Source organism: Budorcas taxicolor, chromosome 5, assembly GCF_023091745.1.
Source record: "Budorcas taxicolor isolate Tak-1 chromosome 5, Takin1.1, whole genome shotgun sequence".
In the NCBI taxonomy this organism is placed as follows: Eukaryota; Metazoa; Chordata; class Mammalia; order Artiodactyla; family Bovidae; genus Budorcas; species Budorcas taxicolor.
The window spans coordinates 19,591,877-19,612,111 of NC_068914.1; the positions used below are offsets into that span (position 1 = coordinate 19,591,877).

The following is a 20,235-nucleotide window of genomic DNA, read 5'->3' on the forward strand; positions in this document are numbered from 1 at the left end:
ATTCCTGGGGAGCACAGCCCCCAAGTCAGGCAGGGACCCAGCACTGACTCGGGTTAGCTGGGAAGCCTGGCTGTGGGGACCAGGTATATGGGGGAGGTCCCTGGAGTGGGGGAGATGAGGACTCTTTCTGGCTTTGTCAGAAAAGAAAGGGAAAAGCAACCCATTTCCAGCAGGTGGTCTGTCGAAGTTTCCTACGCAGAGTTTATTTTGGAAGATTGATGACAGGAATTGAGGTCTGACATCCAGAACATGGATGATAAATCAGCCCTCCTCCTCTCAGGGAATGACAAGATTTTCCTCTCTCTCTAAGTGAGCAATGAGCAAGCTGGGCGGTATCGTCAGCCTGGGTTCAATGTGCCTTTCAGAACACTGATGGAACGGAACATCATGGTCTCATTACAAACAGCGTGGCTGCTCTCCACGGTTCAGATCAAGACAACAGCTATGGAAATGACTTCTCCGAGGAAGGGCTGGTGATAGGCTTTCAGGATCCTTGAGAAAGATCTGATGTGGAGGGCTTGGCCCTTTCAACTCCAATCCCCAGCTCCCCGGGGCGTGACCTCTGGGCCTTTTGTTGGGATATCAAATGCTGTCCTCAGAAGACACGCTCCTGTTCTCTGGATCCATTACTTCGGGGAGACAGTCTCCTTGGGCTCTTCTCAGGTTCTCTGGAAATGGCTCGGCTCCCCCTCCCTGCCCTGGACTCTAGGCCAGTGCCAGGGGAAGGAGACCGACCGGCTGCCTCAACATTGTGTTGCTTCCCAGTCTAACCCGCTGACATCACTCTCTCACATAAAAACACCACCACCAACAGCCACCACCTGCCTGAAGTGACTTGGCCAGATGGAGCTGCCCACACAGTGGGGCGAAGACCACGTCCTAGGAGCGGTCCACACTTAGAGCCACTCACCGACCTGTTTACTGAAAGGGCAGGAGATCTTTCAAGGACCCAGACCTGAGTAGAGATGACCTCTTTCTTCTCATACCTGGTGCTCCTTTGACTCCACTTGCCTTTGTAGGACAAAGGAGCAGGCTAACAATGGGGCAAGCCAGGCTTTCAGATTATAGTCAGGGACAGGCTCCCCCGGGCACAACCTCTGTTTGGCCCTGGGGGGTGCAGAGGCGGATGGGAAGCAAAGTAACTCCCATGTCAACCCTCTGGGGGGGTACCCTGCAGACTTCAGTGCAGAGTATAAGGGGCTAAGACCCCCCACCCCGGGCCCGGTTACCAGCAGAGAGCAAGGCCTTTTGGACATTGGAGACCAGACTTCACAGGAGTACTTACAGGAGGCCCTGAAAGAGAGAAAATGCCAGCGTCAGTGTCACCGCCGTAAGGGTTGCCTTAGAGGGAGCATCCAAGAATTCTTCAGCTGTGGGGTTTCCAGCTGGTCTCCGAAGTTTGCATTTTCCTGGCCCACTTTCACCCATCTAATCTCTTCCCCCTTTATTTCACCTCTGTATTTTTATCACTGGATGAGAAATCCAGAGGTCTGGGCCCCAGGTGCAGCTGGGCTGTGGCCCTAACTTCCAATCCATACCTCAGCTGCCCACCCTAGAAAACAGGCTCTGAGGGATCCACTCCAGTTTGGGCTCTTGGTGGCATTGCTAAATGTGGGGTGCTGGGCACCAAGCCACTTCGACAAGGGTCAGAGTGTTACAGAACCTGGAGATTGCGCTCATCAGCACGCCTGCTGTCTCTCTATGCTCCCGTGAAACACAACGGAAAACAGGCAGGAGCAACAGGAGCCGAAGGAGGTTTTTCCCTGAGTTCCCCCCTGATGGCTATCAGTCCTGTCCTGGTTTCTGGGAAGCTCTGAGTCAGGCTTTCTGCCCTCCTGGGTCCACTGCCCACTCCCTCTTTCTCACCGCGCACCTCTGTGCCCCGGCCCCACCCTGCCTTCAGCCTCCCTCCTTTCTTTCCTCCTCCTTGTGGCCACCTCCCCCCTCTTCCCTCCCACAGGCCTCAGCAAGAGCCCTATCTCATTACCAAGAGCCGAGAATTACAAATTCAAATGTTCCACTAAAGGGGCAGGAGGATGGGTAGGGAGGTAAGGGAGAGAAAAAAGCAGCAGCTGAGAGACAGCAAACTGAAAGGCATCTCTGCAAACATGATTCACCAAAGCCCAGGGCCCGTGGGATTCCTGGCTGGGCCCAGTGCCTCTGCCCAGCCCCTGGTGACCTGGTCACGTTAACACAGCTGCGACTCCTGTCGCTTCTTTTATGCTTGGCCAATAAAGACTCCTTATATTTCCCCTGGCTCCTCGTGTTCCCAAAGCCCGCTTCCTTCTCTCCGCCTTCATCTGCCTGCTTCTCCATCCTCAGAGGAAACAGCCTCTTTCATGCTGGCCTCTGTCAAGCCATCACATTAAGGGGAACAGAGAGAGGTAGTTCCCGGGTGAGGAGGCCCCAGGCAGGCCGGCAGCGAGGCTTCAGAACAGCAAGAAGGAGGGAGGCCGAGGGAGGAGGGGACATCTGGGACCTATTAGATGGAGGGGCAGGGGAACGTCACCCAGAATCTGAAAATATCCCGAGTGCACTAGCAAGAGGGGCCCAGCCCAGCTGGGAAGCCCGTGCCTCCTGGCCCGGGTAAGTGTCCTCGTGAGAAACAGGCTGGTGACAAAGTTCAGCCCACGGCAATGTGGATGGTTTTGCCACATGGAGAGCAGATGCCCTGTACCCCCGGGGCTCCCAGTGCACAGGCTTTGGGGGCGGCGTCCGTGGTGACGCAGCAGAGCCCTGGCGATGGCCCTGTCCGCTGTTAGCGGCCTTAGCCAGGCAACTGTCACCAGACGCAGCCATTAAGCCAACCTGAGACTTGGCACTTAGGTCCCACCCAGAGGAGAGGTTTGCTGGGTCCTCCCGAGGAATATAAATTCTACTGCTGATTTCAAGGATTTTTATATCACCACCACCACCACCGCATCTACTGCTATGGTCCTTACGACATGCTGGGCACAATTCTAAGTGTTTTCCACTACAGATAGATTCTGTTATACCTACCTTGTAGATAAGAAAACTGAGGCACAGCACAAACCCCCCAAGGTCAAGCTGCTAGTTACTGGTGGAGCTCCTGTCTCCTCGTCCACGCCTCTAACTCAAAAAGCAACCCATGTATACCTATGGCCCATTCATGTTGATGTATGGCAGAAAACAACACAGTATTGTAAAGCAATTACCCTTCAATTAAAAATAAAGTCAAAAGAAGAAAGCAATCCACTTCACCCCCAAATCGCCCACAGACCTCGTCAGTCCTCTCCCGCACATGCCCACTGTGTTCAGCTTCTGACTCCTCTCTCTGGACCCCACCCTCTCATCTCTCTTTTATAGGTCGCTTTTCTGATGCAAGGGAATGTGGTTCTGTCAAGCTCTACCAGGCTAGCGTTCCCCCACTTGCCACTCACACAGACTTCAGGATGGAAAAAGCCTGTTTTTCAGTTGATTCTGTGCCTTAGGAAGGGGAAGAAGGATAGCGGACTTACCAAAAAAGACCCTATCATTAACAGTTTTTCCCTTGTTAAGGATAATCCTCGAGGGTCCCCTTGGAAAATCTGTAGGCCCCTTGGAAAAATCTAACTGCAGTCCTACCCCTGCTAGTTTCCATCAGAGCTCTGGATTTCAGAGAGCACGCTTCAACTAGCACCATGCTCAATGCCCGGCAGCTCCCAGCTCCCGGCAGCAGCTTGGGAGCTGATGGCTTTGTGCAATCAGCCGTGCCTTGATGCCACTGGTGGCTCTCCCATGTGGGTCACTTGGCCATGCTCAATCATATGGCCATTAGTTGACGGGTCACCCTGGCCAAGCACCATAAGAGTCACCCCAAGGCACGGCCAAGTCCCCATTGTACAAATGAAGAAGCAGAACCTAGGGAGGGGAGAGGCCATGCAGGGTCACCACGTAGGTGGGTGTCAGGGATGGGTCCAGAACCCAGGTCTCCTGACTTCCCACCCGGGAGTCTTCCTAGCAGGCCATACTGCCTCTCGTGGCCTGTGTAGTCGATTTTCTCACCCACCACCTCAGTGAGGCCACACTTGCCCTTCCTAGGGATTGGCTGATCTCCTCCAACCAAGACAGTCATGTTCCTCCTGAAAGGACACGTAGGGATGGACTCCAGTAAAGAATCCTGGGTCGTGTTCTATGTCACACCTTTATTTCACCCATTTTTAGCATGCTCATTTATTCACTCAGCAAACATTTAAGAAAAGCCGGTAGTGTATCCTAAGCTGTGCTTGGCTGTGGCTCTATAAGGATGAGTAAGGCACAGTTCTTGCCTGTGAGGAAGGAAAACTTCATTTTTTAATTACCTAATATCTACCAGGCCTGGTGTGCTAGTGATACAGAGATGAATAACTCATTTCCTCCTGTTGAGAAATCAAGAGTTTCCTATGTCAGAGAGCTGGAGAGATTCCAGAGGAGAGAACTAAAATGAACAGAAGGATTTAAGGGAGACAGGCGGTAGGAGGAGTCACTCATTCACTCAGTCGACGTTTACTGAGTTGATGTGGCAGACATATTGCTAAACACAGCCCTTATAACAGCATGTTCAGTCCTTATAACAACCGCATGAGGTTGGCATCATCCTCATTTCACAGATGAAGAACCTGAGGCTTCGAGTTTAAGCAACCTGCCTAAGGTGGTCTCCCTGTCTTAAATGGCAGCATCTGTTATTTTTTAGGCTTAATTTCCATGTAGCAGAGCCTGGATTTGAACCTGGTCTCTCTTTCCTGGAAGCCTGTGCTTTCCAGACTGGAAGTCATGAAGGTCATCAGGGTTGGAAGGGGCAGCCTTCTAATTTGGGCAGTAAGGCCCCTCCCCCTCCCTTCCTCACTAGCTCTCCCCTCTTACTAACCCTCCTCCCTAACACCCTCCCCCGGCCCCGACCCCCAAAACATAGAGGACTCTGCCCATCCAGACCTTGGATCCAATCCTGATCCTGAATAGACAAGCAAAGGGCCACAGAGTGTGCCCGAGTTCAACGTCATGAGCTGTGATCTGACCCTGTTTGACTGCTGGGCTCCTAGCAGCTGGGGTCCTAGCCCCAACCCATGCCACCTGGTGCTTGCTGCCAGGCTGCCTGCTGACCACCTGCCACTTGTCTCCGCCATGTGCCGACCCACCCATCCTGCCAGGACAGGCTCTGCACCCCAGGCTCTCCTAGGACCTGGGTGACTAACTACAGTGCCTGCCTTGCTCTGTCTGCCAAAACAGGGATTCTTAATTGGGGTGGATCTTGTCCCTTAGGGAACAGATAGCAATATCTGAAGACATTTTTGACTGTTACTACTGGGAGGCTGCTTCTGGTTTCTAGTGGATAGAGGCCGGGGTACCATTAAACACCCTACAATATACGGGGAAGTTTCCTATAATAAACCATTATCTGACTCCGAATCTCAAGTGTCAAGAGTGAGGAATCCAGCATGGTCTAACAGAAGTCCTGTCTCCAGGTTTCCCACATGCCTGTAGTCCTGCCTGTGCTCCTAGGTTGAGGCCCTGGTCCTCGCTCTACCTATGGTTTGCCAACTTTGAGGATCTTCTATATGTTAGCCCATTCTCCCTCCACTCAAGACTTTGCTAGGACAAAGGAATTCATTTATTGAGCAATTATTCTGTGCCTGACACTATGCAAACAATTTTACATACCTCCCAATGAATGAGCAAAGTAGCTACTATTATTATTATTCCCATTCCACAGAGAGAAAAGCTGAGGCCCTGAGGGTATGTATTTATGGTCACAGAGTCATGCATTCCTGAGCTGGTCCTCAGCATGCAGGCCTGCAGAACACTGCTGTGGCATGAACACAGCCTGGCACAGCCTCTTAGGACCATGAGGCTCCCAAGCTTGAAGAAGACACACATGGAGCGGAAATGATGGAGCAACCTCAGCATTAAGGAGCGCTGAAAGACAGAAACACAAGTAGCTCAAAACTACCGAGAGGACTTGGTCAGTGACAGGTGTGATGGCCTATGAAGGGAAACTGAAATAAGCAGCCTCCGCCCTTGGAGGCTGACATCAGAGAAAACAGGAAGCCCTTCTCCTGTGCAACCCCACAGTGGGGATACTGGCTTTACAGGGCTGGTCACTGCAAATTTCTGAGCAAAGCATCTGGATTTGGTGCCCTGGAAGCATGTCTGATAAACCATGCTTAGTGAACTGATGCTAAGAACACTGTATCTTAGCTCACTGAGCTTCACCACAACCCAGCTCTCATTTTACAGATCTGGAAACTGAGGCTTAGAGAGGACGTGAGTTACCTATGGTTCAAGGCTGGTAAGGGATCCTGAGTTCCAGTCTAGCGCCCCTCCTGGAGCAGCCCACCACTGGCAGAGCTTTGAGAGGTGGCAGGCTTTACAGTTTTTAGAAAAAATATATAAGTGCTCAGACGGTGTCTTGTGAGGGCTGGTCATGCTCATCTCTTCCCAATTCTGCATTCAGTGACTTCACATTGGCAGCTAGAAATCAACCACAGTAGGAGTATTCACACCACAGAAATTGGCAAAAGCTACAAAGCAGCCTCACCCTGACCCAAGAGCCAACTGTTAACCATATTCCAGCACACTGTGGCTCTGATCTGTCCCATGATGATGTCAGCCACAAGGCATCTCCAGACCTTTCCAGCTCAGGCTGATGATGAGCAACAGGTCCTGAGAGGAGTGAGCTAAAATCACACATACCACACTCTGTATTCCTGCACTCGTGGCAGACATTGCTAATCAATCACAGCTAGTCTTCCCCCAGCGAGCCTGACAAGGCTTCATAATTTTTTCCAGCATGGCTACTATCAATCAGCAGAAGCTGGCACGTGAGATGAAATCCATTAGTCATCTTGGAACTAGAGCCACTTGGCGGGTGAGACACAGGAAATCAAGTAGGGAAACATGGGGATTATTTTCTGACTAATCGGGGAGGGCTGGGCTAGCCTTGAGGGGCAGCGGAGTAGAGAGGCTGGGTACCCTGGACTCCCCAGCCATACCTCATGCCAGGGGTAGGAACTAACATCAATTGCAGCCCTTTCTCCATCCAATTATCAAGACTGGCAGAGGGACTGGGAGATGTGAGCAGAAAAGGGATAGGAGCCAGTAAGATCCCCTCCAGTCTGGCTCATGTCCTGGTCCCAGGAGGTCCCCAGACGACCTACTGTTGCTACATCTGGAGCCACCGGAGGGCAGCTTGGGTGGCCATCTTCCTGCAGACACCATGACGGGGCCTGGGGCCAGCTCTGATATCTTCCTGCAGACACCATGATGGGGCCTGGGGCCAGCTCTGATGGCTCCTGGACCCCTCTGCCCTTGGCAACAGCCTCCTTCACCATGGAGGTTGTCCCCCTTCCTTGACCTTGCTCCCCATCTTCTTTGGGAAGGGCCTGGGGACAGGCAGAGGTGGCAGGATGGGGGAGGCTCAGGTGCCCTGCCCTCTACTTCTGGATGTGTGTGGGAGGGGTAGCGGAGTCTCTCCTTGTCTCCCTAGCATTCATTCTCCCTTCCTCCTTCCTACAGGACCCCGATTTCATTCTCGTCTCCATCCATTCTTCACACAGCCCTGTGTCTCAAGGGAAGCCAGTCCCTGGACTGGCTGGGAATGGGTGAGAGTAAGTGTCTGGGGTTAAGAACCCTCCAGAAGACGGCTCTGGTTGCCGGGTTGATCGGTCTGTACAGTCAAACAGGAAGCCCACAGCCAAAGATGCTGAGGGGCAGGACCTCTTCTTCCATTACTGCAGCTCCCACCACCCCAGACCCCGCAGATGCCCAGTGATGGGGAAGCAGCCCTGGGGCTCCAGGAAGTGGTCCCAAGGGCTGCGGGCTGGCAGGAGGCCACAGACAAGGAGGAGGAGGCTGGGTGTGGGGACCTGGCTTCAGGGGCTCTACCCAGGGGACACAGGGCAGCACCAGCCCCTGCAGAATGGACAACGGCTCCGACCAAAGATGTCCACAGGCCACATCTGCGTCCCCTCCCCAGCACCATGACAGCTGTAACCCTGGGAGGATGAGAGAGCAAGGGCTGGTGTCCTGAACTGACCAAGCGATGAGCCTAACGGGCTAAGCATTAAGCAGGACGTGGCTGAGTTTCTCTGGGTCATTTCTCTCACCCTCAGCAGAGGAAGGGGCTTGAGAGCAAACCTGAGAGCAGTATGAGGAGGAGGAAGACACCTGCATCTTTGTGTGCGTGAGGGGTGTCCCCTGCCTGCTCACAGGATGAGCGTTTATCATTGTAAATACCTGCTCAGCACCGGCCGCCTGTGGGCTGCTGTGCTGGATGCCATGAAAGTCAGACGCTGTCCCTGTTCCTGGGGGCTCCTCTAGCTCAGGAGGGGCCTCCCCACCCTAAGTGACACCTGGACATTCTGTCTCTCCGCTTGAGCATCTGACAACTTCCTGCAGACAGAAACCAGGGACCCCCAGAGTCAGACTGCGGCTCTCCCCCTGATTTCAGGTGCTGGACCCTGACTTTCATCCAGATTGGAACCAGATTTGTTTCGGGTCTTGGAGGGATGCTGTCCTCTCTCCCTTGAGGCCCCCACCTACCTGGGTCCCTACTCCCCAGTGAGCTCCTGCCTGGGGTGCCATGTGCCTGGACTTGGCTGTCCATGGACACATAGCCCTCTGCCCTCTCAAGGCTCCTGTTTTGCCTTTCCTGATTTGACCCACAAAACAGCCCCGAAAGGTTGCAGCAGGTATCAGTGGCCGCATTTTATGGGCAGGGGTCTGGGGTTCAGGTAGGAGAAGTGTTGCCCAGGGAACTCGGGTCTCCCCCTCTGGCTCCAGCCCCTGGGCAGCCAGCTCACGTGCAGACTTGAGCCAGTGACCAGTGACGGTCTGGGGAGGGGCAGTGGTCTTAACAAGACCCTTGCCTGCCTCTCTCCTCCTATCCCCCTGCACTTGAGCCCTGAACTGGGGCTTTCTTTGTCCCTTTGCTTGCCATGTTGGTCCTGCAGGACAAGCCTCCGATGTATCGCCCCTCTGATCCCAGACCTTCTTCCTGTCACAGGATCTGGCCACAGTATCCGATGTTCCTGTGACAGGCCCTGGTCTGGGCCGTTCAAAGATCACAGCTCTGCTGGCTGGGCCCCACCAGGCAACTGCTGGAGGAGGGGAGGGTTGGGTCGGTGGGGGTTCGAGACCCTGGTCGGACCCACAATGGGACATTACCCACTCCCCTCCCTGGAGGCCCAGGAGAGGCCATAGGTTTCTTAGGTTTTGTCTTTACAACAAGGCCTATAGCTTCCAAGGATGAACTTTTTTATATTAAAGTCACAGTTATTGACAACCCTTTATGGGGCTGGTATCCTGAGTTTTGTCTCACCATGGTTATAAATACTAATATTTTAGTAAGGACTCAGCAACCTCCATCAAGAGCCAAGTATGTTTTGCATCATCTCATCTACTCTTCACGACAGCCCTGCAAAGTGACACTACTATTATCCACACCCATCAGAGGAGGAAACTGAGGCAGAGAGGTCACATCAGTGGCTTACGGTCATAGAGCCGGAGCCAGGGCAGCTCTGGCATGGCCTTAGTGGTAGAGCTGTGCATCACATCACTGATTAGCCTCCACAACCCTGACAAGCAGGTTCAGCTCTCATTGCTCCATTTTACAGATGGGTCTCTTGAGGCACAGAGAAGTTAAGTAATTTATATCAGGTCACACAGCTATTAAGAGGCTGGCATTTAGAATCGGTTATACCCTAAAGCTCTCCTTTTCGACCCCTAAATTTATTGCTTCAGTGAAAGCAAATAAAAGTCGGTAAGACTTTGGTGGTGGAGCGAGAAAACTAGACAGCTGAGAATGAAAATCTGCAATAAGTCCTTTCTAGTCCCTTTGATGGAGAAGGAAATGGCAACCCACTCCAGTATTCTTGGCTGGGAAATCCCATGGACAGAGAAATCCGGCGGGCTACAGTGTCTAGGGGTCTCAAAAGAGCTGGACACGACTAAGAGACTAAACGACAGTCCCTCTGAGGATTGCATGGTGATTCAGACCACTCCCGTCTCTCTTAAAGCTGGGTCCTCAAGCACCCCGACTCGAGGCTGATTGTTAACCTCACTGAGACACTGCCTGTCTGAGCAGGAACTACAGGCAGCCACACACACACACAGTCTCATAACTTCCTTGTCCCTTTATTTAGAAGCAGAGGGACAGAAACTTGACAACTTGCACTTTCCACTTATCCAACTGGGCTCCTGCCCAGAATCATGGATAAGAGCATGGGCTTTGGAGCCAAATGGTCACAGGTTCAGATCCCAACTTTGCTACTTGCTAGCTGTGTGACCTTCAGCAAGTTGCTTAACCTCTCTGAGTCCCAGTGTCTTTTCCTATAAAATGGGAGTAATGATAGTGTCTGTGTGCCTAGTTGCTCAGCTGTGTCTGAATCTTTGTGACGCCATGGACTATAGTTTGCCAGGCTCCTCTGTCCATGGCATTCTCCATGCAAGAGTATTGGAATGGGTAGCCATTCCATTCTCCAGGGGATCTTCCTGCCGCAGAGATCAGATGCAGGTCTCCTGCACTGGCAGGTGGATTCTTTATCGTCTGAGCCACCAGGGAAGCCCAATCATATTATCTACATTGTTGGATTTCAAGGAGTAAATGAAAGAATACAGATAAAAAGTTTAACACGATTCCTGGCTTAGAGTAAGCATATATAATAAATGATAGCTATGATAATTACTATGGTTGTGAACTTAGAACAAATGACCTTCTATCCCAGAAGGCTACGATGCCTTCCTCCATTCTGACCACAAGTATGGCTAACACAGAGAACTCTTCCCATGTTCCAGGCACTATTCTTAGTGTTTTATGGATATGACTGCATTCAGCTCTTAAAGGCATTATAAGATGGATACCTTTGTGAGCCTCATTTTACAGATGAGAAAACTGAGGCATAGACAGATAGTATCTCCTGTGTGAGGTCACGGCTGGTGACCCAGGACCCAGGCTGTTAGTTTCCATGCTGCCCTGCCTCCCAGATAAGCCCCTGAAACCCTGGAAACCGCAAAGAACAAATAGGCAGGGGTCAGGGTAAGCTGAGATAAGCAGAGCAAGATGGATGGGGCTGGGCCACCATGTGAATGAAATAGTATGAAGTCACCAGGACGAATTACGCATTTTCTTGCTTCCTTGGACACTTCCAGGTTGGGGTCAGAAGAAGAAGTCCTGAGTGAGGAAATCTCGGTATAAGTCTTGCTGATGGAGATTGCAGGCCCAATTCTGCAGACTGAGGCCAAGGGCAGGCATTGTTCTCTGGCCGCCAGTTTCCTGAGTGGCCTCCGGCACAGGGCAGAGGGGCTGGGCTGCTGGAGCACAGATGGGGCAGTGAGGCCAGGGAATGGGGAGAGGTTTTCTATCAAGACATTCCCTGGGTGTCAGGGTGGCAATCAGTCAGGGCTGGGGTGTCCATCAGATTCTGCTGGCTCTGACCTGTATTTTGATAAGGATCGAGAGTCCCACTTGAACTTATCACCCTTGTTTGACTCTGGCAAGAAGCCATGAGATCCTCCCACAAGCTCTGGACAGCTCTCCCAAGGAGAGTTACTTCCTGCCTCGCCCCCATCCCTCAGCTTGGGTCTTTCCCAAGAAGTCAGCAGTTGTGCAAGCAATGCTCCTTTGTCACATCCAGAAGGTACACAGAGTTCTCCAGCAGAGGTCACAGCATGTACACCGCAGCTCCACAGCACCTCCTCCAGGCAGTCGGCTTTGATTTACTACAACCCCGGAGTCCTACGCACAATTCTCTCAAAGTTCTTAAAATATTTAGTTAGCTATTGTTCTCATTTCTATGTGAGGATACCAATTCCATGTTTTTCCTTTTTGTCTTTTCTGTGAGACTCTAAGATTTCTGATGGGTGCAACCTTCAATCATTAGTCACTATTCTAAGAGAAGTTGAGGAAGATTAGATGCTGCCAACTCCAGAGCCTATGAGAAACCAGACAGGTAATGAATGAATGAAGAAAGCCAGGTGTAGCCCAACAGGGAGTGGTAGAGACTGTGGCAAGGTGCCAGAGGCGTGCCTGTGCGCCTAAGATAGTCACTGCCTATCAGTTCCAACCAAGTACTGCCAGGAGGGGATGCAGACACACTATTGTCAGATCTTGAAAATAAGCAAGAAAAGCTCCAATTGGATATTTCATGTAAAATCTTCTGATTACTAAATGCTGATATTAATTTAAAAAAAATTTTTTTTTAAACTACTACTCTGCAAGCTAAACAAAGCTGCATTTGGTCTTCAAGCTGCTAATTCACAATTCATAACCTCTGGAAACCTTCCAGACCTGATGTGTTCCAACTCCACAGCCCAGAATATGTGCTCATATTGCTGAGGACATGAATGGGTGGATGGGTGAGTCGACTGGCTGTCACTGAGCTGGGAGTCTCTGAAGAAACAGTGTCCTAATAGTATTTGCAAACCGAGCTTCTGTTTGAGAGTTAGCTTTAATCAAGTGTGGAATTGTTTAGCTATGCCAACTTCAAGCATGTTTACACTCACCCGGCTCTGCCTCCCTTCTCTTGCTGGGCGTGGAAGCCCTGAACTGAAGACTGGCCCCGAACAAGTCCTAAGCCTCAGGGTGGCCTGTGAGTTAGAAAGCTGAGCTTTACTCAGGTTTGCAGGTAAAGCAGGGTTGTGTTGAACAGTGATTGAGATTAATTAACAATTAGTGAGATGCTTAATTGCCCTGGGTATCTACTTTTCTTAAATCTTACTTTAAATTGAACACAATTAAAAATATACACTGTGATGAATAATTAATAAATGTTACTGTTTGGTCAAAATTCAGAGTGTTTAACTTATAAAAATAGCATAACCAAGTGAAAAATCTGTTTGTCTCTATCTCTCAATTAACCATGCCTCATGCACCTGTGCTATCTGCCTACGAGGTCATGGTTAAGGTAAGCATACTTAATTGTGGGTCATTTGTTGTTGTTAGTTGGCAAGCATGTCCAACTCTTTGCGACCCATAGACTGTAGCTCACTAGGCTCCTCTCTCCATGAGATTTTCCAGGCAAGAACACTTGAGTGGGTTGTCATTTCCTCCTCCAGGGGATCTCCCCAACCCAGGGATCAAACCCTTGTCTCTTACATCTCCTGCACTGGCAGGCAGATTCTTCACCACTGAACCACCAGGGAAGTCCCTGTGGGCCATTTAGCCATAACAAAATATATAGTCTCAGGGGCAGCAGACTGGCATTCTGGCACGGGCCTTCTTCCATGCCACCTGCCTGGACGGTACCACCAAATCCTCCGAACATATGCCAGGTAGTAGACCGGGCGCTTCCTACTCACTATCTCTAATCCCCATAACAACAGTCTATCTGCACACACTCTAATTTACCAGATGAAAATCCCAGGGCTCAGTAAGGTTAAATAGATTTTCCAAGGTCAAATAGCTAATAAATGATGGAGGTAGGATTCTCTCCTGGGCCCATCAGACTGCAGAGTCCATTCTCTTCCCACACCAGCACACTCCCTAAGGAACTGGGCACACCCACTCTTCCTCATATGGAACAAAGTTGTTTAGTACCCAAGATTCTACAGGGATGCACTGGCAGGGTTGATGTCAAACTCCTATTTGTAGTACCAGACTACTCTGGGATAGAAAATACCTGGGATACAGACCACTACTCATCTATCCAGGGCCCAGGGCAGACATAACTAATCCATCTCTATGTTGCTTCTCATACTTTTGGCAGCCACAACCAGTCAATCACAGCTGGCTCCCATGAACAAACATATTTGCCATCCGTGGCCACGAAAGAACTCTCATAAATGGAGGCTGTAGAAGCTCTAACCAGAGTCTGGTGGCAAGCAGAGATAGAAAGAAACCACTATCTTTTGAACTGAAAGAGCCTAAACATGTGATAGAAGAGGCAGAAGGAAGGAGAAAGGATGAAGCTGGGCTCTGTCTGTGGTCTTATATCCCAACCCAGACAGGCTGGGGGGCCAGCCTGGTTTGCACCGTGAGCTGGGTGACCTCACGGGTCTGTGTTGGGGCCGCGGGATGGCTGTGGTGAAGAGGGGCCGAGGAACTGGATACATCTGAGCTGAGAAGAGTGAAAACACTTTGGATCTCGCATTTGGCTTTGCTTTCTAAAAAGAGTTTGGTTTGTTTTTCTGGCACTTATTTATTGTTAAAACAGCTCTTCAGGAACATTAAAGGACATTTTGTGAAAGAAAAGCATCACCCCCCGATCCCCCCTGCTTGCACACAACTGTTTCCATTTTCCCTTCTTGCCTCTGATCCTCCTTCAAATGCATACCTAGGCAGGGCTGAAACCAGCCAGCACGCAATAGGGAATGCCTGCTTCTTTCACTCAACACGACAAGGTAATCACATTCCCACATTCGTGCCGCCTTCCAAATGACATCTTCTAAATGACTACACAATATACTGTGATTGGCCTAGAGTTGCTGGCTACTAGATCTGAAAGTCTCTGTTTTTTATATTTTATGTTACAATGAATATCTTTGTGCATTTAGCATTTTTGATAACTTTTCTTAGGCTAAGGAAGCAAGACTATTGGGTTGATATGAAACCTTGTGTGAATACCACTCTGACTTTCCGCCCTTGCTTTTGACCTCACATGTGTATAAACTCTTGAGAGTTTTCAAAGCGCTATCCCTCAGCTGGGAGGTGGGGACGCCTACTCCAGGCCCCACAGTGGAAAAGAGGCCTCAATGGAGTTCCTGCATGTCCATAAGCCCTGCCTGCAGGGGAGGGGGCTGCACGTGGGGAGGGGGTGGGATGCGGAGCCCGCAGGAAATGGGGACATAGCATCAAGGGGAGGGTGAAGCCTCTCTGTTGGCCACCAGTGTCTCCTCCTTATGGAATGTCGCTTCCTGACAGGAGGCCCTGCCTGACTTTTTAATTAAGAGAAGATGCTGTTCAGAAGGGGTGGCAGTGGGGGTTGGGGGGGCCTGGGAGCCCAGGCCATCTTATCAGGTGCTGATTCCCAGGAAAACACAGCTACCCACCATACACAGCCCCTCCACCCCGCCCCTGCAGCTGGGCAGCCTGAGGCCAGGGTTTCCATGGGGTGGGATGGGGGGGCAGGCGGGCGTGAGAGCTTTCTTGGAAGGAAAGGCTGGGTGGTCTCCAAAGCTCTGTTCCCCTTCTGCCTGAGGCATCAGGAAAGCACAATAAACACAGGCTAAGCAGCTCAAGCCCCAGCTCAGCCCCATTCCCTGGCCCAGCCCCAGCCTGGCCCCAGCCTGGCCCTGTCCAGCTTCTGTTGCTGAGTCCACATTGGCTGAGAGCATCACTTCGTTGCCTGGGAGAAGTTCTCCAGTTTAACCCATCTAGTCCCCACTTCTCTCCCATTCAGCCCACTGGGGGCTCCAGGATTGGGTGGGTATGACTGTAGGCTACACCCATGACCTCACCTCCAGCCCACTGTTTCGGCCTGTGGTTCCACAGAGCTGCAGGGCTGCTGCCCCACACCCAGGGCTGGAAACCACCCTGGGCTCACACCAGCCCAGGAGAGTCCTAGCCAGCCCATAGTCAATGGTTACTTATGGAGCCCTCGCTTTCTGTGTCAGGCACTGTCCTGAGCTGATGCTGGGGCTATGGAGGTGAACAAGAGAGAGTCCTGGCGTGAGACCTTAGTCAAGCCAACATCTGACTTCAGTGTCCTCATGGATACATGGGGCACTGTGAAAATTAAGTGAGATCATATATGTGATGTGCTTAAACCAGTACCCAATATACAGCAAGTGGTATGTAAATGTTAGATTTTTACATTGTTATTACTCTTTCTAGTTGCAAGTGATAAGCAAACAAAAATCAGAAATAAATGAGAAAAATCCAGGCATTGGTAACTGCTGTTGAAGAAGTTAAAATATGATAACGTAATGAAGAGAGGATGGAATTTGAGAAAATGTGAAAATGCTTTAGCTTGGGTGGTAGAGGAAGGCCTTTCTGAGGAGATGAAACTGAAGTTGGAACTTCAAAAACGAGAAGGAGCCAGTGTGTGAAGGTCCAAATGATGATTATTCTATATAAGCCACGTAGCAAGTGCAAAGGCCCTGAGGTAGGAACAAACTTGGGTGTCTGGGAAGAAAAAAGGCCTTTGTAGCTAGGGCTGCCATGTCTAATTTGGTAGCCTTTAGTCACCTGTGGCCATTAAAATTAAATTAAATAAAGAATTCAGTTCTCAGTCTCACTAACCACATTTCAAGTATTCTATAGCCATGTGTAGCTAATGGCTACAGTATTGGATGGCACAGGTGCAAAATATTTTCATCTTTGTAGAAAATTCTATTAAGCATCTCTGCCCTAGAGCTTTGGGAGGGAAAGAAAAAGACATGTTGACATGAGATGAGGCAGAAAAGGCAAGCAGGGGCCAGACCCCAAAGGACCTTGGAGGTCAAAGCAAGGTGCTTGGTGTTTGTCCTAAGTGCACTGGGAAATCCTTAAGGTGTCCAGATTTCGGATTAGGGGTAGGGAGGCGCATCTGCTGATTCTCCCACTTCTGTGAACCTGAGGAATCCTCCAAGTCAGAGCTGAAGGGGAACAGACATGCTTGCTGAAGCTGCCCAGCCTCCAAGTTCTACACAGGAACAGTGCAGAAACTCCCTGGGAACTGGCCTTCCCCTGGGGGATGTGTGGCTCCCTCAGTGAAGGCAGAGGGGCTGCCAGCCCTCGCCGTCGGTGCTTTGCATGAACTGCCTTGGCTGAACCAAATCCCTTTGTCCAAGGCCCCTCACGGTGGACCTGCTCCTGAGCCCACTGAAGGGCCATCCCAGTGCCAGAGCTCCCTGGGGTGGGCTGGGCCTTCCTTGAGACTGCACTGCAGCTCAGCTTCTCCCTTTACCCACTCCTGCTTCCTCCCTTTCCCTTCCCCTGTTTCAAAGTCAGCTTCCCAGGGCACCCCATCGGCCTCAGCCTCTCAGCATCACAGGAGCATAGCTGGTCCTTTCGCCCGTTGGTGGGAGACAGTGGAGGAGTCCGTGCACAGTCGCTATGACGACAGCACTAAGCCAAGCACAGCCGTGATCAGAAGGCAGCCACCCCCGAGTGAGGGTGGCCACCAGAGGGCCCCCAAAGGGTCCCCAGATGGGACATGTCCGGAAGGGTGCGGGGTCACACTCACTGAGTGCCCTTCTGTTCCACGCAGTCTACACACGTGGCCCTGGGCCCCTCCCCAGGCCTCTAAGAGCAGCACCATAGCTCTCATCCTTCTGGGAGTAAAGCTCGGCCTTTGTGACACTCCACAGTAAGCCGGGTTTCCCACGGCTTCCAGATGCCAGGACTGGGATGTGAACCCCGATCTTGCTGATTCTGGAATCTACTCTTTTTGCTGTACTGCGCCGGGCAATGCAAACTTAGAAAGTCTTGAACTCAAGGATGTCATGAGTCAAAGTACACATTCATGTTAGGCAATGTGGACACTTGGGGCTCATCTCGCCTTTGCTGTAATCAAGAACAAAAGGGATCCTCTTCCCTCTACCTCCACGTCACCCAGAGAGACTTTACGGTATAGCTGCAGCTACCATCTAATGTCTGTCTTTGTCACTACTTTCCCAGACTCTACAAATACTCCTTTGATGTGCTAACAGCCCCTAATGGAGACAGTGGTTAATAAATTATTCAGTGGAGGCCAAGATGGTCAATCCAGCTACTCTCCTGACCTCTGAGCTCCCTTGGGAGCTGGCTGGGGGATGAAGGCCTATCCCAGGCACTGGGGCAGAACAATCTGGGGAAGCTGAAATCCCCTGAAGGCAGTGCACAGTGGGCAAGGCCTGGAAAGAGTCCAGGAACATTGTGACTTAAGCAGATGGAAAAAAAAACCAACCACCCATAAAACAGTCACTTGGGGATGAGAGTGGTGACTGACCCTGGGGACAGGTTGAGGCAGCCTGGGAAGATGTCAGAAGAAACCATCCTTATCACCAGACCCTGGACACGACACCAGACTTCACAGCTGGCTTCAGAAGAAACAGGCCCTCCCATGCTACTGTGGTCGGAAAGTCTGCAGGATTGGGGCCAGGGTTGGTGGGAGGGGGCTAGGGCTAAGCCAGCATCAAAAAGAGATGCGGAAAAAAGAGAAACAATATCCTCTCCTCTTATTTGAAAAAAAATTAGAATAGAAACCTGCCACCGTGAGGCAATAATCCCACAACCGTTCCCAAAGATGGGGCAGAAGGGCTGCCTAGCTCAGTCCCCACCCGTGGTCTCCATGGGGGGATGGAGGGAACTGGTGAGTCAGCATTGTGACCCCAGTCCTCTTGAGCACCTGGTCAGGTGACCAGGGCATCTCTGCCAGCCCCCAGCTGCCCTCCTAGAGAAAGCAGGAAAGAGATTCAAGGGGAGGATATGCCCTTCTCTCTGGTGGGACCAGGAACAGTGCTAAAGCCTGCATATGACATTCTGCAGGCTTAGGGTCAGGAAACTGTTCCTTGTAGGCACTGTGATTTAAGAACCTTTTCAAATCTGGAACTCCAATACTTTGGCCACCTCATGGGAAGAGTTGACTCGTTGGAAAAGACCCTGATGCTGGGAGGGATTGGGGGCAGGAGGAAAAGGGGACAACAGAGGATGAGATGGCTGGATGGTATCACCGACTTGATGAACATGAGTTTGAGTGAACTCCTGGAGCTGGTGATGGACAGGGAGGCCTGGCGTGCTGCGATTCATGGGGTTGGAAAGAGTCGGACACGACTGAGCGACTGAACTGAACTGAACATTCTAAGACATTTTAAAATTGGTGTGGGGACTTCCCTGATGGTCCAATAGTTAAGAATCTGTGCTCCCAATGCAGAGGGCATGGGTTCAATCCCTGGTTGGGGAACTAAGATCCTATATGCCGCATGGCACAACTGAAAGAAAAAATAATAATTGGTTTTAACATTTCTCTTTTGGCTTTTTTTTTGGGTGGGGGGACGGAAATCTTAGTTCCCCAACCTGAGATTGAACCTAGGCTGTTGACAGTGAAACACAGAATCCTAACCACTGGACTGCCAGCCAGGAAACTTCTCTTTGTTTCTGGTAAAGTTGTTGAGGCAGTTTGAGTCCATCTGAGCTGGAGGAGAATAAGGAGACGATCTGTCGGCATGGTTCAGGCAGAGGAGGGTAAAGGGACCTTGGGCGGCTGGGGACAAAGGCAATACAGGGTACCCCTTGGGGATGGTGTCCCAGGAGCAAATGCCATCTGGATGTGGTAGCCCTTGACTGGACAAACATCAGCACTGCCCATGACATGTAGGGACAAGGTTCGCTGTAGAGGAGGATACTGGAGGTGATAGAGGAGTCTTCCTTGCTGTAAGCTCCTCACTGGTGCAGGTTGTTTCTTCTGAGGGAGATGCTTCATTCGGTTTTTATAAGAAGAGGAGGATTCCCTTCTGCTCCAATGAAACACCCTTGTCCATCTACCTCCAGAAAGATACAACAGGAGTTTGGGGCAGGGAAGACAGGTGAGTCAGATGCCAGCCAAGTGAAACAGAAAATCAGCTCACAACTGGCGGGCTTTTCCCTCTTTCACTGAGGGGTCTTGCTTGCACTCCCAGCCTTTTTTTTTTTTTTGGCTGCGCTGCATTCTTGTTGCTGCGCAAAGGCTTTCCCTAGTTGCGGAGCATGGGCTTTAGAGCACACAGGCTCAGGGGCTGCAGGGCATGGGCCTCCCTAGTTGTGACTGGCAAGTGGGATCTTAGTCCCCTGACTAGGAATTGATCAGTATCCTCTGCATTGGAAGGCTGAGTCTCAACCACTGGATCACCAGAGAAGTCCCCCAGCATTTCCTGTAACGCTGGGAGCCACGGTATATGAGATTTGGTGAAAGAGACCAGGGTTCAAATGCCAGTGACTCTCGGTAGCTGTGGAGCCCCCCACAAGTTTCTTTCAATTTCTCGGGGCCTCAGTCTCCTTATTTACATGTGGAGCTGATAGTAGCAACTCGCAGTAGTTGTGAGGGCAGGACATATCGATGCAAGTGTCTCGCTGAACAAGCATTCGCTAAACGGCAGTTTTGTTTCTTGTTACTTGGCCATTACATGCATTCAGGATGTTTGTTACAGGGTGGTTTTAATTCAGTTCAGGCCACAGTTCGCTCACATTTTGTCAGCAACCTCAGCTGTACAGCTTCGTGATACTCTTTTGCCATCTATCCATCTTCTTGGCAACCTCTGCATCTGTCCTGCCTCCTCCCCCAGAGCCCCTTGCTTCGGCTGTTCCCAAGGGCTCCCTCACCTCCTGACTTACAGAATTTGAGCAAATGATCCTAGAATCCATTGGGCCTACTCTTAGAACCCATT

The 20,235-nt window shown here is 51.0% G+C and overlaps 1 protein-coding gene across 1 annotated transcript in view; it reads right to left on the reverse strand.

The window, feature by feature from the left end:
• COL13A1 (collagen type XIII alpha 1 chain) overlaps positions 1-20,235 on the reverse strand; it is a 159,891-nt gene that overhangs the window by 95,013 nt on the left and 44,643 nt on the right. The window contains exon 3 of the mRNA XM_052639731.1: positions 14,832-14,839. Within this exon, the coding sequence (XP_052495691.1) occupies positions 14,832-14,839 (8 nt within the window). The remainder of the gene's footprint in view (positions 1-14,831; positions 14,840-20,235) is intronic.